The 25,095-nt window shown below is 41.4% G+C and overlaps 1 protein-coding gene across 1 annotated transcript in view; it reads left to right on the top strand.

Annotated features, from left to right (window-relative positions):
• Positions 1 to 25,095, top strand: part of LOC122945807 (aldehyde oxidase 2-like) — a 166,680-nt gene that overhangs the window by 1,892 nt on the left and 139,693 nt on the right. Inside the window, exons 2-3 of the mRNA XM_044305024.1 lie at positions 24,077 to 24,218; positions 24,464 to 24,556. Of these exons, the coding sequence (XP_044160959.1) occupies positions 24,080 to 24,218; positions 24,464 to 24,556 (232 nt within the window). The 5' untranslated portion in view covers positions 24,077 to 24,079. The remainder of the gene's footprint in view (positions 1 to 24,076; positions 24,219 to 24,463; positions 24,557 to 25,095) is intronic.

The following is a 25,095-nucleotide window of genomic DNA, read 5'->3' as shown; positions in this document are numbered from 1 at the left end:
ATGCAAAATACTATCTAGATCGTACAGTGCATTGTTGACAGGTAGGTTAACCCTTCCAGTTCCACACCCAAATTAGTTTCATAGACAGATCAAAGACAGTCCCAGTTCCTCTGTGTTTCTAAACCTATAGATCCATTGTGATTGCGCGTCTTCTGCAGTGCCGCGCCGTGCTGTGCTGTGCATGCCTGTATCTTTGTCCAAACAGGTTTATATAATAGGAATGTGATTTTAATTGCCTTGGAGGGAGAAGCCCTGTTTCCAATCTCAGTGTGCTGTCTGGGGAAGTTCTAGATTGTAATTATCATTCGATGTGATATTCTCTGTGTTGATAAGGCTTTGTTCACATCTGCATTGTGGCTTCTGTTGCACACCATATACCACCTGTGCCAGACAGAGCGGATCATCGCAGTGTCTGTCAGGTTGGTGGGAAGAATAGCCCTGTCAGATCTAATGGAATTTGCAAAAGAGCATCCAACACAAATGTGAACAGTGCCTTAGGCCTCAGTCAAATGACATATATTTTTAGTCCTCATTCGATCTGCATTTCAATGGGACCTCAAAAAATGCAGACAGCACTACGTGTGCTGTCCACCTCCGTATATCTGTTCCTCAGTCCTGCAAAAAAAGGACATGTCCTATTCTTGTCCATTTTGCAGACAAGAATAGGCATTTTTAAGGCTCCATTCACACGTCCGTAGAATGGGTCCGGATCCGTTCCGCAACATTGTGGAACAAATCCGGACCCATTCATTCTCTATGGGGCTGGAAGAGATTGCGTACAAGAATAGGCAGTTCTATGGGGGTGCCGGCCAGGTGTATTGTGGATCTGCAATTTCCGGATCCGCAATACACTATGGATGTGTGAGTGGACACTTACAATGGGTCCAGAATTAAAAACATGGGCGTCACATGAACATCATTCATTCAGATTTTTTGTTGATCCATGTTTTGTGGACACAAAATACATTTGGTCGTGAGAATGCAACATTACCAAGATATGGAGCAATAATTGAAATACTTATTTGTGAGTCACAGGAGTTTTCTCACAAAGAGTATTTATCACCTAGCTCTCTGATGCCTCCATGACTTCCACTGCCCCATACAAGTTCCACAATAGAAATACTGGTAAAAAGGATTTTTGCGGACCGTATACGGAACCATTAATTTCAATGGGTCCGCAAAAAAAAACAGAAGGTACTTTGTGTGCATTCCATTTCCGTATATCCGTATTTCCGTTCCTCCAAAAAAAAATAGAACACGTCCTATTATTGTCCGCATTATGGACAAGGATAGTACTGGTTTATTACAGACCAGCTGTTCTGTTCCTCAAAATACGGAATGCACATGGATGTTTATCCGTATTTTTTGTGGATCCGTTTTTTGCAGACAGCAAAATACATACGGTCGTGTGCATGAGGCCTTATAAGGGGGCACAAAGGTGGAAATTTTGATTGAGAAGAATAATTCCCCCTTTCCGTCCCAAAACATGATTGACAACCCCCTTGTATTATTTTGTAGGGAATACATTGCAGTATTAATACTGTGTAATGGGAACAAAGAGGGTCAGTATTTGTATATTTAGGTAGAAAGAGGGCATTATTACTGCCAGTGGTGCATTGTTACTAAGAGACTCAAACAGGACATTATTACTTTGTAGGGACACATCAGGGGGTATTATTGGTATGTGGAGGCTCAAAGGATGCATTATAACTGTGTGGGGCACCAAGAGCAGCATGTTTACTGTGCAGGGACATTATTATTGTTTGGGGGCGCTGGGAAGATCACTATTAGGGCTCATGCACACGAACATATTTTATTTCCGCTTCCGTTTGTTTTTTTTGCAGACCATATGCGGAACCATTCACTTCAATGGGGTTGTAGAAAATACAGAAGTTACTCTGTTATTCCATTTCCATTTGTCCGCATGGCCGTTTTGCAAAAAAGTAGTGCATGTCCTATTATTGTCCGCAAATCACGGTCCGAGGCCCCATTCAACTCAATGAGTCCGCAAAAAAATACGGAACACACACGGAACGCATCCGTATGTCATCCGTATTTTGCAGATCCATACTGTAGAAATGCTATGCCCAGCCCATATTACATAGTAACATAGTACATAAGGCCGAAAAAAGACATTTGTCCATCCAGTTCGGCCTGTTATCCTGCAAGTTGATCCAGAGGAAGGCAAAAAAAAAAAACTGCGAGGTAGAAGTCAATTTTCCTCACTTTAGGGGAATAAAAAATTCCTTCCCGACTCCAATCAGGCAATCAGAATAACTCCCTGGATCAACGACCCCTCTCTAGTAGCTATAGCCTGTAATATTATTACGCTCCAGAAATACATCCAGGCCCCTCTTGAATTCCTTTATTGTACTCACCATCACCACCTCCTCAGGCAGAGAGCTCCATAGTCTCACTGCTCTTACCGTAAAGAATCTGCCCAAGTCTCCAATCTATCCAGATCACTCTGTAGTAGTATACTGTCCTCTTCAGTGTTAATTACTTTACACAGTTTAGTGTCATCTGCGAAAATTGATATTTTACTGTGCAAGCCTTCTACAAGATCATTAATATATTGTTCATGTGTTTGGTGATTAATAAGTTACTGTTTCTGTTTACGATCCGAAAAAAACTGATAAAATACGGAAACCATATGGATATGTTTTGTGCAATAACTGAATGAAAGAGCACTTAAATCAGAGGAAAAAAAAAACCTCAGATACAGAACAACGGATCCATGAAAAACGTACCGCAAAACAACATGAGCATGAGCCCTTACTGTGTGTGGAGTGCAGTTTTAATATGTGGAGTACTATTACCATCTGGGGCACAATACAGGGTACTATGTGTTTGGTGCTATTATTTTGGGGGACACTATGTACCTGCCACTAATGTTCTCAGGGATGTTGTCTGCGTGTGCGGAAGATTAATTATATTTATGATATCCTTATCTCTGAAATGCAGTATTTGGAGCACTGTGCAAAGCAGCAGGTGCAGCTGAAGGGCAGATGGGGCTGCAACAGACACAGAAAAATGTGGTGTCAGCAGGATAGGGAGTTTGTGTAGGTTAGGAAAAAGTAGAAAGGGTGCTAGAAGTTAGGGGTCTAAGATATCTGAGCAGAGAACTGCAGATACAAAGTCATGGCTCGAAGAAGTCTTCATAGTGGTCCGGGCTGGATGGAAAAGACGGCAAAAGTGAACAACTCAACTTTCAGAGAAGTCATCATTTGTGAGTAACTGGATTAGGCTTACTGTTTCACTTAGGCCTCTTTCACACGGGAGTCATGTTTTTGGCCTGGATAAGATGCGGGTGCGTCGCGGGAAAATGCACGATTTTTCTGCGAGAGTGCAAAACATTGTAATGCGTTTTGCACGCGCGTGAGAAATATTGGCATGCTTGGTACAGAAGTTCGGGTTTGGGTTAGGTGTTGTGTAGATTGTATTATTTTTCCTTATAACATGGTTATAAGGGAAAATAATAGCTTTCTTAATACAGAATGCATAGTACAATAGGGCTGGAGGGGTAAAAAAAATTAATAAAATTTAACTCACCTTAATCCACTTGTTCGTGCAGTTGGCATCTCTTCTGTCTTCATATTTGAGGAATAGGACTTTTGATGATGTCACTGCGCTCATCACATGGTCCATCACATGATCTTTTACCATGGTGATGGATCATGTGATGGACCATGTGATGAGCGTAGTGACTTCACTCCTATGGGGCCTGCGTTGCGTGGAAAACGCACAAAGAGGAGCATGCTGCGATTTTCACTCAACGCACAAGTGATGTGTGAAAATCACTGCTCATCTGCACAGCCCCAAAGAAATCAATGGGTCCGGATTCAGTGCGGGTGCAATGCGTTCACCTCACGTATTGCACCCGCACGGAAATCTCGCCCGTGGGAAAGGGGCCTTATATTGTCTGCAGAGTGCCTGTATAGAAGTGGTATCTTGCCACTATTTAGTCACTGTACAGTGGTAAAATGATCCTTTGTATAATGGTCTTTATTCAGTAACAATATAGTGGTTTTACTATGTAGTATTAATAGTAGTGATCATGGTGGTGCATTATTTTGCCTTGTACAGCGGTACTACTGGTAATATTGGTGTTTGTATAATGACTATAACTATAGTACATAGCAGGGATCTGCAACCTCTGTCACTCCAGCTGTTCTGAAACTACAACTCCCAGAATGCTTCATTCACTTCTATATGAGTTACAAGAACAGCAAGAATGCATGCTGGAAGTTGTAGTTTCACAGCAGCTGCAGTGCCGAAGGTTACTAACCCCTGGTGTATAGTATGTGGCTTTGTTTTTAGAACGATATTTCCGCATCTGGGGACCCACTTTTAATCTCACTCAGAGTTATCTAAAATATATAGCTATACAGTATCGACTATTGCCCACAATGCAAAAAAATTAAATAAATAAACATAACAAAAAAACATTCTTCTTTCACACCTGTGGTAAAGATATCCGGCAAAGGAACAGCCTGATGGAGTTCACAGCATCTGGCCTAGCCGGATACATCGTTCCACCGCCAGATCCTATTGGCTATAATGGGATCCAATTGGCCCAAACCTGGCCCTCATGCTGGAAACCGGCCAAATCCCTGCCAGGTCCCATTATAGTCAATGGGATCTGGCGGTTCACAGCGGTATGCAGCTAGGCCAGATACAGTGAACTCCGGCAGGCTGTGTCCTCTACTGGAGCAACTTGCCGGATAGCTTTACCGCAGGTGTGAAGCTAGCCTAACATAAAAACAGTATGTTTTTTTTCTGTAGGACTTTCCTATATAGTGAAAAATGTTACTCCATAGCATTGAGGTCAAACAGACACATTTTTGCCTTCCAACTGGGGGCCTATGGCTACATTTGGTACATACTGTAGGTCAGAAGCATTCCCAAACATGTACACCTCAACATGGTGTGAACATAGCCTTATAATGAGTATCACATAACATGAAGATAGATTTACTGACAGTGTGCATTATCTACAGAACCTTTATCATCAGAACCTCAAGTGCATGATACAATGAGAGTGATCCGTAGATTAATACTGGGACGATAACTATGTGCATGCATTTTTGGCACACTGCAAAATTATTGCTTCGGCGTGACCTTCTTTTTGATGTTCTGCACATTCTGGAGTTCCACAATCCACATGTAATCCTGGGTTTATTAGAGCTAATGCCAACAATTTTGGCATGCCCTGGGTATGAATTTTATCTGTGCTGTATGAATTGCCTTTTGTAGCCTTTGTAATTGAATGGGAACACCCATTTACATACTAGATTAGTAATTAAGTAGTTATTAGCGCCTGCACATTTTTTTTTTTTTAATCACAGCATGTTCTAGGTCCACCATTTGTATGGTAACAGGGTTCTACTGATCAGAGTTGGAGCTCGCATTGACCTGCAGTTAGTTGTGTAGAAGCGGAGGAGTTGTATTGTAATTAAAGCTTAAAGCTACTTACCTCTGAATGTGTGTAACTGATGCTTAATGATCATCTTTTTCATGATGCTGGTTTAGTAATCTTTACTTTATAATCATTCTGCCCTTGCTGTACTCTGGGCCCCACAGCAAATCTTTGAATAGGGCCACCCCAGAAACGTCTTCACAACCCTGACTCCCGTGCAACCCCCCACTCCTATGGCTGGTCTAGATAGCTCTATCAGACGAGACCTGCCAGCCGCTCCGTCCGTTTCCTACACTGTCTCTGTATATAATGTCATTGTATAATGCTGTTGAGTGGGCCCTGACAGTAAAATCTTTTAGTCCTCCTCCTGGGTGGGCCCCTTCTGAGTTTGGGCACCAAAGCAGCCACTTCCCCTGCTTCCCCTATAGCTACTCCCCTGGCTGTACTGGAAATCACCTCTTCATGGACTATCCTCCTGGTCAGCTTGCCATAGACTTGTGTTTATAAGTAACAGCCAATCAGAGGAGGCAATGCTGGAGGGAGGAGGAGAAAGCAGCAGCCTGAACCAATGACAGGGCAAGAGGTGTGCCTCAGACTAGCTCGGACTCACTATATCACTGTAGTCACAAGTTAACAGCTCTTCCCTGACGGAGTTTAGCCAGACCCACCAAGCAGCAATCGGTGACGAAAATTAATGCGAGTAAACATAACCACCTATATGTACAAACATATTATTTTTAATCGAAGAACTGGACATCTGCTTTAGATATATTGAGAAAGTGCTCTGAAAATGCACGCATACTATACTGCTAATTTCTTTAAAAGGGTTTTCCAGGTGCAGAATAATGATGGCCTGTTGTCAGTGTTTGTGATAAGCGAAGTTATGAAAAATTTGATTCGGCTGCTTCGCCGAATTTCACAAAGAAATTTGATTTGTGATGAATTAATTCGCCACTAAGCGCATTCCTTTGTATGTAGTGGGCGCAATAGCAGCAACTGGCGATCGCGCCGCCCCCGTCATTGAACCCCTCCGATCCTGCATTCAGCTCTGATTATGGCATCTGATGCTACAATTGCGGCATTTTAGGGGTTAAACAGGTTAAAAAAAAAACATACTCACCTTATCCATTTGCTCGCAGAGAGGCCGTCTCACCAATCTTGATTGAAGACACTGTGCAAGCGTTCACGCAGCTACCTAACTGCTAATTTAATGGTACATATGTGTGCCCATGCATGAGCTTACCTGAGTGAAACTAGGTGTGTTAGAGCAGTTACTCGACTAACACTTGTGATGTCACAGCAGTTTATCTGACTGATGAACAGTTGTGATGTCACAACATCTTACCGGAGAGAAAGTTGTGATATCACAGTTGCTTACCTAACTAAAAGTAGTTATGATATCACAGCAGGTTACCTGTCTGAACCACACTTGTGATGACACAGCGGCTTACCTTACTTTACCCCACTTATGATGTCACAGCATCTGTCCGGCCTAGAACACACTAGTGATGTCACAGTAGAATACCTGAGAAACTCAGTTGTCATCTCACACCAGCTTACCTGACTGAAGCTCAACTTGTGATGTCACAGCAGCTTACTTAATTAATACACTCTTGTGATGTCACAGCAACTAGCCTGAATGAAACCCCCCAATGATGTCACTAAAGTCACTGACAAAAACCCACTTGTGATGAAAATGTGTGTCTGACTGTATATATGCTTCTGGGGGTACTATTCCTCCTTTTGGAGAGTGCCTAATTGGCATAAGAAGTCTTATAGGACATGTCATGCTCCTCTGGGAAAAATATATGCAAACTAGCCATCTTACCAAAAAAGAAAAAAAAAGAAAAAGCTAAGACTCTAAATGCCACCAAGTGTATACTAGCTATCCTATAGGTCAATGTTCAATCTTTCAAACAGGCCGTGAGACATAATTTAGCATTATAGATAAACCAGTACCTAATTTACAGACAGCTGTTTTGGTGCAGAGCAGACAGAACTCGGTGAGATTCCTTTCTCAGGACCCGGGAGGTACTTTTTCTCCTTGTGGAGAGTGCCTAGTAGGCGTAACAAGTCTTTTAAACTTCTCTAAGTGGGTGTATATTAGACTACTTAAAAAATCCATGTGTGGACAATTGTCATTTGTCATCCAGACAACTGTCATTTGTTATTTCTAGGCCATCCCTGTTGCAGAGTCAAATACAGCCTTAATCTTTAACCTATCTGACAAACAAAAGGTCTATAGATGTTCCCTTCATTCCAGCTCTGGATACAGGTGACTAAATGGACAAAAGCAGCAGAATCTCTTTGGCATTTTTCAGATAAAAAGTATCTGATGCACTCTCCTAGCAAACAAAAATGTAATATTACAAACCACCTAGATTGTAATAAAACATGGAGACAGGAGAGAAAAAAAAATTCTCAGCTGATTCCTCATTCCTCACACTTATTGCTTTTCTACATTTATCGCTGTTTCAAGATTTAGGAGGGAAAATAAAAAGGTTCAGTTGAGTTTAAATTCACAAAATCACAGCAAAATCCTGTGATTTTGCCACTACTTTCAGCTAATCCCAGCAAAAAGTGCAATTTCACCCCAATGTGGGAATCCTATTATTTTTTTATTTCCTTTCTACAACTTGAAACAAAAGTGATGAACGTCTCCAATTCATTTAAAGGCTAAGGAAAGGTGAGGGAAAAGCTGAAGACCATGCCAAGAAATGTACCTTGAAGAACGATGAAGGAGTTTACTTAAGCAAGCACTTTGGCACATATGGCTTATAACACCCTCCTGAATGTTACAAGGGTTGTCTGAACCTGGGAACTGGGTCATAGGGCTGGGTATGGTGTAAAAGTTTAAAAATGGATTACCTTTTTCAGAGCGTTCCAGGTCTCTCCAAGCTCTCCTCTCTGCTGTAGCTAGTACCAACTGGACCATGCCATGTGATGTACCACCACTAAATGGCCTCAGCGGTGACCTGTACAGGAATGACATATGATCAAAGTCAAAGATTAACATTGACGTTCATTGATGTAATTGCCAGAGATTTTAGGAACCGCAACAATCACAGTATGTAAGGGGGCAATGCAAAGATGTTCAGTTTGAACCTGCTCGTTGTCTGTCATTGTCACAATGTTTCTGCTCTGTTTTATTTGCCCATGAAACCTTTATGGTTAAATACAATTGCATAAGAACAAACTTATGACATTTGTGCAGCCATGGTGACTCACCAGCCACTATTCAAAACCTACATAGATTAACAAAGTCTAAGCTAATTGATGTCCCATAGTAATCCATAGTTAAAGGCCACCTGCGACGTTGAGCATGCGGTTTGATTTATGGGCAGCATGTTATACAGCAGGGGGAGCTGCGCAGATTGATAGTTTTGGGAAAAGATTCAGCATAACGTATAACTTATTGATTGAAACCCCATCTCATCTTGTGTTTAGGAGTCCAGTGGGTGGTCTTAGTCAGTTACTGACATCTCTGCATGCTTACACAAAGAAGGCTTCCAATCCCTGAGGGACAACCTTACTGGACTCCTAAGCATAGAAAGAGCTGGAAATGATCTATTTGTATCCAGTCTATACAGTGCATTTGAAGTTTGGTAAATTTTTCAAAATATTCAGTTCAGGCTGCATACACAGTATTGTAGGCCAGACAATGCCCCTACTATGCCAAATACATATACGCAGTATTGTAGGCCAGGCAATAGCACTGGTATGTTGAGTACACATGTGCAGGGTATTATAGACAAGGTGATGCCCCTCTGGGTTTCTGGTTAAGATATTCAAATTAGATTTCTTAAACCAATTTGATGCCAGACAGATGTTAGACATGATAATTTGCATATATTTTACCCCAAAAAGAGGAGCATTGTCTAGCCTACCTGTATATCAACTGGTCTCCATAATAGAAATCGTACCCACCTAGAGGTTCCCCCTAAGGCGTCGCAACTAGTAAAGCTGTTCTCATCTGCTTTTTTCTGATTAAGGACTCTGTCTTGAAAGAATTACCTGCATATATGAGGCTGACTTAGCTATTTTTAATTGCTTTGCTACATAAACCTGTTTAAAAGGAGAGCATCTCTGCCAATTTGCTTTGTGAAAATAATGCATATTGCTGCTGTGTTCTTCTCACTTTTTACATACTTGCTGTGCAGCAGCAAGTAGGTATAATTATAGCTCTCTGCTATTTACCTGAATATACATCACCTGTATAGCAAAAACAGACAACGCCTTTAGCAGTTTTATTTCACCATTTTGATTCAATATCATATGAACCAGAGAGATCTCCAACTAAAGTAACATTCAACTAAAACAAGAGAAACTTATACATCGCTCAATAAAACATGCAAGCTAGTTCACTTTCCAGAAGAATAAGAGAAATTTGTCTTACTTGGTTGACTTGCCTTGTGGGGGTCTCTTTGAGGTGCTCTTTATCATTAGGGAGACCAAATGTATACATGAGTATTGTAAGCCTGGTGACACTGCTCTTGGTTTCTAGGAAGAGTATATCGCAAATTGCATATCTTAAAAGGGTATTCCGTAGGTACAAGTTATACCCACCATTAAGGAGAACAGGGGCCCCATACCCCCTTGCAGGCCCTTTGCTGCTTCCCTAAAATGAATGGAGCGGCTGGCCATACATGCCGTTCCATTCATTTCTATGTGCGTTTCGGAGCGCTGCACTCGGCTACGTCTGGAACTCCCATAGAAATTAATACATACGACGCACACATACAGTATGCAACCGGCCGCTCTGGTTATTTTAGGCGAGCAGAAAGGGGCCTGTAGGGGGTATGTGGCCCCTGTTCCTGTTAATGGTGGGGATAACTTTCAAAGAAAATGCCTTGTTCTCCAGTTATGAGTCACCCCTCTCCTACCCTAAATTATCTTTTTTTTCAGAATTCTGTGATAAATCCATCTTGTTAAAACCAAAGGCAGGCTGCCAGCTCACTGAAGTATGAAATTACATATTCCTATGGGAGTCTATGGAGAGGGGCGGGGAGGAGCAGTAAGCTGCAGAGTGAGACAGAGAGACACAGGCATGATTCAGTAACTCATACTGTTATTTCTCACTCAATTGCTTGATTCACATCTATACTGCTCCATATTTCTCTAGAATGTTCTATATGTGGCTTCTGAGTGACTCCTGTGAATGAAAGAGATTTAAGGAGCAGAGTCTGCTGTTTCCATGAACAGCCTATTGGCAGGCATGATACAAACTAGCCTCCACCCAGAGGCGGACTGGGAACTTAAAGTGGCCCTGGAAAAAATACTAAAAGTGGCGTTTTGTAGTCTGGTCCAAATTAATAGAAGGCAGGGCCAGCAATACCATAGTGTGGCACATTATACCACTCCAACAGAGCCCAAATACTGCAGTCCATCACAAAATACTGCCGCCAACAGCACAAAATATATCCCCAAAAACCTCCACTGGTGGCCCCCTGGGCATCGGCCCACAGGGAAATATTCCTGTAATGTCTATGGCCAATCCGCCCCTGTCTCCACCTAACAACTCAGGAAGACATCTGATGGTCATATATATATAGTGCAATCACTCATGTATGCACACATGGCAGCTTATTCAGAAAGATTATATGAAACAATAGGTAGACTTTAAAATAACAAAGCCATTGCAAAATAACATTTAATGCATTATAAGTATTATAGGGCTTCTGTCACCCCACAAAAGTAATTTTTTTTTTTGGGGATAGTTACATTCATTATAGCGCGATATAGGAGAATATAATCTTGTCACTTACTTTCATGCGTCCGTTTCTTTAGAAAACAAAGTTTTATAATATGTAAATCCGGTCTCTACCAACAAGTAGGGCGTCTACTTGCTGGTAGCCGCAGCAGAAAACCGCCCCCTCGCCGTGTTGATTGACAGGGCCAGCCGTGATCTCCTCCTCCGGCCGGCCCTGTCAGTATTTCAAAAATCGCGCGCCTCTGTTCATTCGGCGCAGGCGCTCTGAGATGAGGAGGCTCGTCCCCTCAGAACTCCCTCAGTGCGCCTGCGCCGATGGCATCACCGAAAGAGAAGACGTCATCGGCGCAGGCGCACTGAGGGAGTTCTGAGGAGACGAGCCTCCTCATCTCAGAGCGCCTGCGCCGAATGAACAGAGGCGTGCGATTTTTGAAATACTGACAGGGCCGGCCGGAGGAGGAGATCACGGCTGGTCCTGTCAATCAACACGGCGAGGGGGCGGTTTTCTGCTGCGGCTACCAGCAAGTAGACGACCTACTTGTTGGTAGAGACCGGATTTACATATTATAAAACTTTGTTTTCTAAAGAAACGGACGCATGAAAGTAAGTGACAAGATTATATTCTCCTATATCGCGCTATAAGTAATGTAACTATCCAAAAAAAAAAAGAAAGACTTTTGTGGGATGACAGAAGCCCTTTAAGTTAACAACTGCTACATTTGTAAAGACTGGTTACAGTAAAACCCCCTTTAACTGTTGTGACTGGTAATACATAGCTATTAAATTGATACCAACAACATTCTTGTATTTGAAATGTTAGTTAACAGTCATTCAAGAGGAATACTTTTGTTCATTTTCCAATACTATGAAAATAGAGACAAGCAATTTTCAAGGACAGAGTCAATGACCGCAGGGTTATTGTAATAGATGTGTAACTCTCAAGCGTGTGCTTCCAAAGTTGCAGCCAGGTGTGAAATTCTGTCAGCTATGCCATGGTATTGAGATTCATGCAATACTACATTATGACTTACCTTATAACATTATACCTCACCTGTATAACAAGACACAGATGTATTTTTCAATTTACTTACAGGTTAAAATTCTGCGTATGCAAAAATTCCCTAATATACTTTATCACCAGATCGGCTTTCTTTATATATGGGAGAGATTCAACAAAAGAGCAGAAACAACCTATTAGCAGATACAGTTTTCAGGCAGAGGACTGGCTGTCATAGATAGTAGTCTGTATTCTTCAGAGGACTACTGTATTATTCCACTCATAAAGGTTGCAGGTCTGATAATAAAACAATATTAGGAATCACTGTATAGACAATTCCCTATTATAGGAGTGTATCTTCAACTTATATGAATGGTGTGTATCTACATTTTCAGCATATTTTTTTTTATTTTAGACATTGTTTTTTCCCAAAATGTTTTGGCAGAATAACTTGTCTGCAACAAGGTGAGAACTACAATGAATACGGTTGTTTGAACATTGTATAGTCTAACCATCGGCACACCCATCCATGCATTTATTCACTCTTTGTTACAGTGTTTGTCTTGATCATACCTCCTCTGCTTTGCTATTAACTTAGGTAATTGTATAATATAGTGTTACCCACAACCACAGACTTGTTAGGGTACTAAAAATCCTAATTCTAACGTTGTCCTTCATGTTCTTCTTTAGAATACAGGGCACGATTAACTTTTATTAATATGTATGAAGACACACATTTAGTGCCCTAATGTGTGTACACAATAACACAATGAAAACTGTCACATCCAAAATAGATCCTACATGGATAGTGCAGCAGTCAGGTAACTTTAGAGTAGATGTAGATGTTAGTGCCTTGCTAATAGCAAATACCGATATAAATTATCCCTAAGAAAAGCTAATATACCCTTCTTGATAAAGAGAGCTAATCTGTTGCTATGACAAGGGCAGTCCTATATTGGAATCTGCCCAATAGCACCCTATTTTGACCCTTATCTCTCCCATTTATCCTCAAGGTATCAAGGTATCATCCAAAACTTGTCAGGATGTTAGAACCATCTGTAATACGACAACAGAGAGCGACTGTTTTAGTATGATATTAAATGCAAGGGCGATATTTTTGCCAGTTCCAGCATTAAAAACTATCAGCAATACCCAATGTAAAAATCAAGTTACAGCACAACAAAATGGCTAAGAACCAGTTGTAATTTTCTTAAATCATATAGATTCCAACAGGAGCATAGTTACCACTCCCGGGGTCCAAACCATTTTTCATGGGTAACCTATCTCTAAGTGAAAATTAAGTGGCTGCTCCAAAAGATGAAGGAACAAAGTCTGCAGGGGCAGGAAGGTGGAGAGCATACTAAAGTCTCTCCATATTTCCCAGTGATGGCATAAAAGGGCTACAATTTCAACCACAGCATCTGAGTAGTCATTTACAGGGAGTACGATGCTCCCAGTGACTAAACAACAACTCTACAATGAGATTGGGGAGACGTGTTCGATTGCTATGGCAGCCTCTGGCCTTCTGAAGGCTCTGAGGCCTGTCATAGCAAAGTTCTGATCGAGCCCTGCCCCCTAGATCATCAATAAGAGATTGGCGGGGGGTAACGGTCCGGTTCTGGTTCGGAGTCTTTCATTGCAACTACTTGCAAGGCTGATATCATAGTCAGAAGATAGCCAGTGGTCGATGCACAGATGAGCATCAGTATTTGAGGAGTAGCAAGTACCGTAGTCAGGAGAAAGCCAGTGGTCGATGCACAGATAAGTGTCGGTATTTGGCGGAGGAGCGTGGAGAGACTAGCTTGATTACAGGCTGAGGAGCACAATAATCTCACAAGGTAGGAAGTGCAAGGCTGGATTTAAATAGGAAGTCCAATCAAGGACCAGGGTGGAGCAAACAGGGAGGCAGGAAACTGAAACTATAGGCACAGAAAACTTTAGGCTTCGGTTCAGCACAGGAGCAGTTCAGAAGGCAGAATAGCTCAGTTAGAAGAGCTGCAGCCTGGGACACAGGAGTCACTGGGTTTGAGTCCTGACATGGGGTCCAGCTCGTGGCAACCATGACAATCAGCTATTTGAGGAAGCCGTGGCACTCACCAAGAGCCTTACAGTGGCATCCACTGTATAGTGGTTGTGCTTGGTATGACCGCTCATCCCCATTAACTTGATTGGGACTGTGTCTGCCTAGGCCATGTGACTGATGAACGTGACATTGTATGTAGTGATGAGTGGCATAGGCAATATTTCTTTTCGCATAATAGTCACAATAAATTAGCGAAGTCTGGAATTCGTGATCTCCAGTCATTATTTTCGCGATTGCGCAAATCAGCACTAATGATGAGCATATTTTTTGCGCAATACATGCAACTTTCCATTTGATCAGGTCTGAGTAGATATTACTGATTGGTGCACTAAGTATTGTTGTGGCATCACAGCACTATGTCTGTAGCATGTATGTATGGACAGCAGATCAGCTACACTATATCACGATCTAACCTACACTGACTATCTGCCACTAACTATCTGTGTATATATATATATATATATATATATTGAGCTAACTATCTAATGTCATTGGATAAGGAATAGGATCCAGATGAAAGCACAGAGCACAGCAATGACACTGCTCTCTCTCAGAACTGCAAAAAAAAGCAGAAAATGGCTGCTGGGGAGGTTCCTAAATAGTAAGGGGTAGGCAACTTTCCTATTGGTTGCTAGGGATGTTGCTAAGCTCAGACAAAGATATTGCAGCCTTCTCATTGGCCACAATCAAGAAGGGAGGTTACTGATGAAAAAAATAATCTAGAATATTCGTGATTATGAATATATAGCACTACATTCTAGATCTTTGCGAATTCTTGAAGTGCCAATATTTGCAATAAAAAATCGTGATTAGAATATTCTACAACACTAGTCATATGGCTTAGGAAGAGGCCTAAGCGCTCATGCAGCCAGTGAGCGTACTAGTAATAAGGTGCAGAGGATAGTAGTACTCACGGTTTAGTTGTCCCTTGGGGCCGGCAGTGCAGTGGATGGGAAGACAGCACAAAATCCTCCGGGGCACTCTCGGTTGCAGGGAACACCAGCCATATGGAAGTTGAGGCGCCCTTGATGGTGGTTTAGGGTGCTTGTGGCGGGTGTGCCCCTGTGTTTGTGACGCCAGCACCATTGGGTGCAAATGTTGAGAGTAGTGTTAGTAAGAATGAGGAGTCGGTAGTTATAAACCAGTTGAAAATTTACTGACAATCAATCTGGACAGTTGGTACAGTTCATCAATGGAAAGCTTTTGTAAGCATAAAAAGTTCATGCCAGGTAATGGCAGATGTCTTTTAGAGTACACTCTTTACAGGCAAGGATCCTGGTGGTAATCCTACGTTCACTTTACAGCACACTGGCACTAAGGATGCTAATAACTATTTATCTAGGAGTTATCCTGTAAGGGCGTTCCCCTCACAGCAGGCAAACACGTCTGCTTCATTCTTTGGCAGGAAACTCTTTAGAAAGGTTTAGGTTTTCTCTACTACCTGGAAGCTTTAATTAGTGATAAAGACAATTCTGGGCCTTAAAGGGAGTCTGTCATCAGATTTTGACCTTATAGACCGCTTACATAGCGCTCTAGTATAGCAGTCTATGATTCTGATGGTACCTTTGATGTTTTCTTGTGAAGTTCCCCCTATGCAAAAACAGACTTTTATTCATATGTAAATTAGGGCTTGCAAGTGGCCAGGGAGGGGTTCACCTCTTTGGTGCCCAGGCTGTTCTGCCTCTTTTTGTCATATCCCCGCCCCAGCCTCTTCCTCTGCACCTCCTTCTCTGCAGCTAGATCCGGCGCCTGCGCTGTCCATTGCTTGGCCGGGGCATAACTATAAAAAAGTTATGATGGTCAGAATATCGCGATGAAAAGAAAAAAATATTTTTTTACAAAGTGAATCCTGATGAGGCATAGCTTGCTGCAGTGAGCGGGCCTATAGACGTTCTGAGGAGGGGTGCTGTTAGGGATGTCACCTTTCCCAAAAAAACACTGGTTACACAGGTAAAAAAGGTTGGTGTGGGTTAATACGGGTGTTATTTGATCATATTTTACGATTTGCTCCATTTTCTTTTCTCAATAAAATCAAACTTTTCACTGTTGGGGACACCCTGCGTATTTAAGTTTCATTTAGCCTCTATTTTTTAAATGTTTCTGTGGGATTTAAATTCACAACCTTCCACATTAAGGGCAAAAACCTTAACCACTGTCTGTAGAGCTCAATGCTATGTTTTTGCTGAAAAACCTCATAGACGTTTATCTTGCATTATCCAAGAGAAAACCTCTATGAAGTTTTTCAGCAGTAACTTAGCATTGAGCTCTAGAGCTCAGTGGTTAAGGTTTTTACCTGTAATGTAGAAGGTTTAGAGTTCAAATCCCCACACAATTTTTTTTTTCAATACTGGTTACACAAGTTAAAATGGTTGAGGTAGGTTAATATGGGTGTTATTTGATCATATTTTACATTTTGCAAAATTTGTTCTCAATAAAATCAAATTTTTCACAGTTGGAAACACCCTGTCTATTTAAGTTTTATTTAGCCTCTATTTTTTAAAAGTTTCTGTAAGGATTTGAACTCACAACCTTCTACATTAATGGCAAGAACCTTAAATACTGAGCTATAGTGCTCAATGCTATATCAGTGCTGAAAAACACCATAGAAGTTTCTCTTCCGTTAAAAACAGCAAAGAAGTTTCTCTTGTATTATACAAAAGAAACTTCTATGAGGTTGTTCAGCACTGAACTAGCATTGAGCTCTATAGCCCAGTGGTTAATGTTCTTCCTCTTAATGTAGAAGGTTGAGAGTTTGAATCCCCATAGAGACATGTCAAAATTAGTTGTATAAACACAGGGTGACCCTAAGCATAATGACAATGCTTGGGAATACCCCTTTCGTGTTCATAACACTGGTTTCTTATATGGACATATGCTTATATGGAGTCAGAGCTGGGAAATTCCCCACTTTGGAGTCCAAACTGTTCAACCTCCTGCGATGGGGACTGAAGCAGGGGGGCCCCTTTGAGGATCGTGGCCCTGGGCAATTGCCCAGTTTGCCAGCCCTGCTGCTAAGCTACACTATTCAATGTCAGTTCTTCCAGTATATCTGTATCACCACAGTATGTGCAGGCACTACACAGTAAAATACTATATACTAGTTTTGAAACCTTTTAATAAAGAACATTATTCTAATATTCTTTGCAGGAATTGTGGAGAGTATTCACACTCACACAAGAGATGCCCTAGAGGAAAATTTGTCAAAAAATGTATCTTTGTGTTCTATAATGTTATAGCATCAGGTATCATTCCACATAATTGCATAAAGTGCAACAAAGATCTGACCTAAATGACATTTCAGCTTTTCTAAAAGAAAAAGAACCAGCAAAACCTAACAAAAAAACTAGTTTGCATTCTTAACATACTGTATATAAAGTCAGAGGACTGAAGAATCTCTTTGTGGTATAGGATACTTTATTAAATAACATATACAAGAGCATGAGCATACTGAACAATAAAAAAAAGCACAAAAGGACTGAAATGTAAAAGGACAGAGACACCAAAGTGTAAAGTCTGCTGGTGGAGAGAAAATTGATCCACTTTTGTCTTCAGACTGGAGTTCAACATTGAGCCTTGTGATCCTGATTATATCATGGTCCAGTCATTTATTAACTCTTACATCCCCCTCTCCAGATTGTGGATTGGGTCATACAATAAAAGCTAAATTAAGTGAATTATAATGCTTTACAGATTGACTCGCCATGAGACTTTGTTCAAACTTGTCTGTCTATCAAAACGCTAAGTGAATGAACAAAAGAGAAATCTAAATGAAATCAATATTTGGTGTCGCCACCCATTGCCTTCAAAACAGCATTAATTCTTCTAGATAGTGTTGGCCGTGAATATTCAAATAGCGAATATTAATCGTGAATATTGGCACTTTGAGAATTTGCGAATATTTAGAATATAGTGATATATATTCGTATTTTCAAATATTCTAGATTTTTTTCCCTCTGAACCCATGATCCAGAGGCGGTTCTAGACTTTGTGAGGCTTTAGGCAAAACTCAAACATTAGGCCCCCACGAACACAAGATATGCAAGTGATAATAAAGATTAACCCTGGCTGTGCTGTATGTGACATCACTGTTCATATTAACCCTGTACTGTGACTAACAATACAGGGTTAACATACACAGTGAGTGACATCACAGTGATGGCACAGTCAGGGTTAAGCAGCTGCATGCTTGCAGCACATAGTACAGGGCAGGGACTTGCACAGACATTTGAAGGGCAGGGGCTTAAGTAAAAAAAAAAAAAAAAAAAAAAAGGGAACTTGTCATAATTTAAAAAAATGACTGCCCACATACATGATACAACACTGTCTGCCCACATACATGATGCCACATGGAGGGACACTTCCAGATTGTTTTGTGGTGGCGGACAGAAAATAATGCGGTGCTTATAGAACAGACTACACAGTGTAGCGGTATACTGTATATTGTGTGGCGCAGTGTATGCTATATGTGTATAACAAACATATTTCACATGAAAACTTACAATTAGGGTCCATTCACATGTACGTAATTTCATTCCGCATTTTGCAGAACGGCATTGCGGACCCATTCATTTCATTGTGCGGCCCGGACCTGGAATTGCGGATTGAAGACAGTTCTTAATGGTATTGGCTGTATGTTTGGGGTCGTTGTCCTGCTGTATCTTCCTGTATTTCTCAGCTTTGAGGACACCATTAATCCTCACCAAATCCCCAACTCCATTTGCTGACATGCAGCCCCAAACATACAAGGAACTTTCACTGTTGCCTGCTGACACTCATTATTGTATTGCTCTCCAGCCCTTCGATAAACAAACTGCCTTCTGTTACAGCCAAATATTAAAGTTTTTTACTAATCAGTCCAGAGCACAAGCTGCTGTTTTTATGCACCCATTGCCTATGTTTTTAAGCATAGTTGAGTTGATTGGCCTTGTTTCCACGTGAAAGGTATGGTTTTTTGGCCACACTGCTTCTGAGCTGATGGCACTGATTCGGCCCTGTGTTTCCTGGGCTGACCACTGCATAAATGCTGGCCACTTCTTTTTGCTTCTTCACAAGAGCTTGATGTGCTATCTTCGTCTGGGAGAGACTTTGCTGATGTAGTATAACTACCACGTGTCTTGTTGCTGTGCTCAGGCTTGCTATGGTGTATGACCTGTGAAATGAAGCTGTCTTCCACAACCCCACCTTTGTAGCAGTGTTTGGCTTTTCCTCAACCAGTTTTAAGCCTCCTACACAGCTGTTTCTTTAAGTTAATAACTGTGTTTCGACCTACACGTGAAAATGAAGATCATTATCACCTGTTTGGAATAACTGGTTAATCATACAGCTGACTATAATCTTACAAAATCACTGACTTTGTGCAAGTGTATTCTGTTTTGAAGGGTGGTATTTATTTTTTGTTCATTCACTTTGCATTTTGTTGATTGATAAAAATAACTATTAACACTTCTATTTTTTAAAGCATTTTTACTATGCAGTATTTTTCCACTCCTGCCTAAAACATTTGCATATTACTGTAGATCAGAAAATAGTGTATTACTAAAATCAGGATATAATTATTAACATATGTTATCATTATTAACATATGTACCTTTTTACCTTTTATCTGACACTATAAAAGGAGAACAGGGTTCAATAGGAGAGTGTACAGCCTGGATAATAGGAGCGATTCTATTACACCTTGCTGCACTAACTGGGGATTCAAATTGCAAGTTCTGTGTGATACAGCCATTTACGGGGTGTATTAATAGGAAATATACGTACATCCTATTATCTGTTCTCTGTTGATTTTACATTGTTTTAATTTTTTTTGGGGGGGTGTATTAATAGGGAAAAAAAAAAAGGAAAAAATATATATGTCTTAATTGCCGTTCAGTGGTGAAGTTACATTGTACTACAGCTATTTACATGCTGTATTAATAGAAAATATACGTACATCCCATCAGCCATTCTGCGGTGAATTGTGATTGTTATATTTCTTTTTTGGGGTGTATTAATAGGAAGAAAAAAAGGGAAAAAGTATGTGTCATAATTGCCGTTCAGCGGTGAAGTTACGCTGTACTACAGTCATTTATGTGCTGTTGTAATAGGAAATATACATACAGTTGCAAGAAAAAGTATGTGAACCCTTTGGAATGATATGGATTTCTGCACAAATTAGTCATAAAATGTGATCTGATCTTCATCTAAGTCACAACAATAGACAATCACAGTCTGCTTAAACTAATAACATACAAAGAATTAAATGTTGCCATGATTTTATTGAACACACCATGTAAACATTCACAGTGCAGGTGAAAAAAGTATGTGAACCCTTGGATTTAATAACTGGTTGAACCTCCTTTGGCAGCAATAACTTCAACCAAACGTTTTCTGTAGTTGCAGATCAGACGTGCACAACGGTCAGGAGTAATTCTTGACCATTCCTCTTTACAGAACTGTTTCAGTTCAGCAATATTCTTGGGATTTCTGGTGTGAATCGCATTCTTGAGGTCATGCCACATCATCTCCATCGGGTTGAGGTCAGGACTCTGACTGGGCCACTCCAGAAGGTGTATTTTTCTGTTGAGCTTCAGCTGGTGGACAGATGGCCTTAAGTTCTCCTGCAAAATGTCTTGATAAACTTGGGAATTCATTTTTCCTTCGATGATAGCAATCCGTCCAGGCCCTGATGCAGCAAAGCAGCCCCAAACCATAATGCCCCCACCACCATACTTCACAGTTGGGATGAGGTTTTGATGTTGGTGTGCTGTGCCTCTTTTTCTCCTCACATAGTGTTGTGTATTTCTTCCAAACAACTCAACTTTGGTTTCATCTGTCCACAGAATATTTTGCCAGTTCTGCTGTGGAACATCCAGGTGCTCTTGTGCAAACTGTAAATGTGCAGCAATGTTTTTTTTTGGACAGCAGTAACTTCCTCTGTGGCATCCTCCCATGAAATCCAGTTGTGTTTAGTTTTTTACGTATCGTAGATTCGCTAACAGGGATTTTAGCATATGCCAGAGACTTTTGTAAGTCTTAAGCTGACACTCTAGGATTCTTCTTCACCTCATTGAGCAGTCTGCGCTGTGCTCTTGCAGTCATCTTTACAGGATGGCCACTCTGTAACGCTCACGTCCACACACACACAGGGGGAAGGCTAGTGACCACTGCGCTCCACCCTCACCCCTGGCCCTACCTACTTGCCTCACGAGTCCTGATGACAGGGGACAACTGAACGACAGTCCCTTACTTACGATATGTGCAGGGAAGACAGACAAGACAAAATACGAAAACGTGAACGGACCGGGTCAGAACCAAGAGAACTACGCAGTACAAAGGGTTAAGCAAAGAATGGTCAGGAGAAGCCGGGGTCAAATACCAGGAGAGTAGAGAAGTACCAGAGGAGTCTGCAAATAGTAGTCAGGTGGGAGCCGAGGTCACAATACCAGGAGGGATGCGCAGTACAGGAGGAGCAGGCAAAGGATTGTCAGGGAACAGGATCAGGTGAGTATTAAGTAGTCCAAAAAATAGCCAGGAACCTAGAATTAACAGGCAACCTGTGACCAGCAGGCTGCCTGTATTTATAGTGGGGTCTGAGCGTCATGTGACGTGGCCAGCATCGCATGACCGACAGACAGACAAGTCGAGCACCGAGTGATCAGCTCGGCGCTCAAGGCAGACCTAGGAGCAGGGAGCCTCCCAGCTAGCAAAGCCGCTCTGGGAACGAGGCCAAACACAGATCCTCGCTCGCAAAGCTAAGCAGCAGATCTGCGGCTGATTTTTTTTTTGGGGGGGGGGGGGGATTTATTAATCAGAAAAAATAAATAAATAAATATATATATATGTCTTAATTGCAGTTCAGCGTGAAGTTACCTTGTATTACAGCCTTTTTTGGGGGTCGGGGGCTATTTTAATTTTAATTTAATTCTTTTATTATACAGTATGTCACATAGACAGGTGACAGGCCCTTCAAAGGGAACAGGCAGTGGCCAAAATGTTTCTGTGGGGTGACAGGCCCTTCAAAGGGAACAGGCAGTGGCCAAAATGTTTCTGTCAGGCAGCAGAAGAAGGGGGCTAGCAACAGGAGTCGCAGCGAGAGGCCTGAATTCCTGGTGTCATTTAGCAGTCGTGTCTTGACCAGCAACCCAGCGGTGCTTGAATGGTTGACTTGGTCTTCGACTTCATCGCAAGTGACCACAGACACTCCCAGCCAAGAGTCGGTGGGTTTCTCTGACACCCTTGGTTGCCATAGCCCAGGAGCAGGCCCTGTGCCCCCACCTGTCCTGAACCTTCCTCTGTCATTTTCAGTTCCCTCAGCGAGAGAAGTATAATATGCTGTAGGCTGGGCTCCACTTTTCAGTGAGGAAGATCTCCTAGAGGAGCAGCTACTGCCCAGCCAAGATCTGGAGGAGACATTCGCCACTTCCTTTGGCAGGCGAGCAAGTAGTGATGATGAGTCAAAAAGCAGGAGTGGGTACAAAACAAAGAAGACATGCAAAGATTCCTTTCACGTGTTATCTCTGTTTTAGATACACTCCTGTTTTTTTTGGCTTTACAAATACTGATGGATTACTGACTAAATGCTGACCAAGTGAAGACGGATGCTTAACAGACAGGATCCGTTTTTTGGGGGGTTGTTGTTGTGACAGATTAGAGGAAGGGCAAAATAATCAGTAACGTCAACACAAACTTTCTGCTCTCCACTTTGTCAAGGGGCTCTTATTGTATAAGTGTTTAATAGAACAGGTTCTGTAGACATCTATATGGAATCAGCTGACGACAGTGTAAAAGGATTGCGCTCTTTCACGCTATAGTAGGATCTTGGGCCTCTGCATGTTTTTTTGTACCTGGCGCTAACATTGACCTGTAAGGTTGAGTTCACACTTGAGTCATTTGGTCTGTTTTGGCCCCGTAATTGACCAAATGAGTGAAGTGTGAAGTGATTCTAAGAGCGACACCTGTCATCTGCGTGTCATACTGACTCACAGTATTATTTCACTACCACAGCAGACTCCCTATGGATGTTACTGCAAGGCACAGTGTTCTACACCACTATACAGGCTCTCTGCAGCCAGGAAATAGCTCCTTTTAACGCGATTTGCCACAAACTAATATTTTCTGAAAATTTGGGGAACCAACCGAATCAAATTTTTGAGAAATTCGTTCATCTCTACTCCAGAGTATGAGGAGACTAGCTGCTTTCTATGTTGACTTCCATAAACAGCACACAAAGGCCTCATGCACATGACCATTTTTGTGGTCCACATCAGAGCCGCATTTTTTGCGGACCTATTCACCTCAATGGGGCCGCAAAAGATGCACTCCATGTGCTGTTCGCATCCGTTGCACAGTTCCGTGGCCCCGCAAAAAAAATATAGCATGTCCTAGGCTATACTTGTCCGTTTTGCGGACAAGAATAGACATTTCTACAATAGGCCGGCCGTTCCGTTCCGCAAATTGCGGAAGGCACGCGTGCGGCTTCCGTTTTTTGCACATCCGCGGTTTGCGGACCGCACAAAATGGCACTGTCGTGTGCATGAGGCCATAGAGAAAGGGGAGCAGGATTTTCACTTCTAACTAGTGCACCATGAGAATTAGCAGCATCACGGAGGATATTGTAGAGCAGTACTGAGCAGTGTAGTTGTGAATGCAAACTAGGGTGAGATAAAACTATTACTTAGAATATGCAGCCATGTTTCTGTCTTTCTGCTTCTGTCTCCACTCTCAGCTGGATACTTCTCCTCTCTTCATAGTGGTAAAACAGGTATTTTTCTCTCATAGCGTACACCAGAAATTTTCATATATTAGTCTGTGCTCTTGATTTACGCAAAGTTGAAAAGACAGTACCCATTTTAAGTTTCGAAAATATTAATTACTGTTTCTCTCTAGGTAATGGATGACCAAAAACGGAGGACTCTGGTTCTGCAAGGCGACAAGAGCACCTGGATTACTCCATCATGTCTTAACGAGCTCCTTCAGCTGAAATCCTGCTACCCCTTGGCTCCCCTGGTAGTGGGGAACACATTTATTGGTATGCAAAATGAATCAATTTTATAACTTGCAGTAAGAAGCAAAACTTGATTTGTAGGAGCGAGTGGTGAAACAACATTGATGTAAAAGGTGATGTAATGGGCCATAAAGGCACTGGCTAGATTGTAGTCACCTAGTAAAAAGCATACTAGAGTCGTATACAGCAACTGCAACTAAACTGCACTGCGACAACTAGGCCAAAAAATTAATGAATTCTATGATTTCTTAACTATGCTTTTCTTTTAGGTCCTCCAGTTAATTTAGTTGGATCATATTATCCAGTTATAATATCTCCAGCAAGAGTCCCTGAGCTGAGCATTGTGAATTTTGCAGAGAAAGGTAAAGAAAAAAATAAATAAAAAGCAAATCACTTTTTCATGTTTAACCCTTTCATGACCGGGCCCATGTCATTTTGTGCACATTTTTTTACTTGACACTTAAGACTTTTTATTAGAATGGTTTTTTTTGAGTTTTTTATTTTTATTAGGTTTAATTTGGAGGAACACCGCTAATTATTATCAAAAAGTAATTTTTGTTTTAATTATAACTTTTTATTTTTTAAATATTAAAACTGACACAACTGACACGATTGTTTTTATATCTGACATGTAAAGGTTTGAGAGAACGGGGCGACTATAGTGACTGTTTCTGTTAGCGACTGCATTTAAAAAAAAATTATATATATATTTTTACTTATATTTAAAAAAAAAATTGGCACATAATATGTCCCCCCAGAGGGTCATTAAAAAACCTCTGGAGGACACTGACTTTTTGTTTATTAACTTTTTTTTTTCTCACTGTTTGCACTGTAAATGGGGCATTCACAGGAGCCCCAGTTAAAGGGGAAAACAGCCCCCTGTGGGGGCATGACACACAGG

Source organism: Bufo gargarizans, chromosome 8, assembly GCF_014858855.1.
Source record: "Bufo gargarizans isolate SCDJY-AF-19 chromosome 8, ASM1485885v1, whole genome shotgun sequence".
In the NCBI taxonomy this organism is placed as follows: domain Eukaryota; kingdom Metazoa; phylum Chordata; class Amphibia; order Anura; family Bufonidae; genus Bufo; species Bufo gargarizans.
The sequence above is the reverse complement of the archived record's forward strand: the minus strand, read 5'-3'. Positions and strand labels throughout refer to the sequence as shown.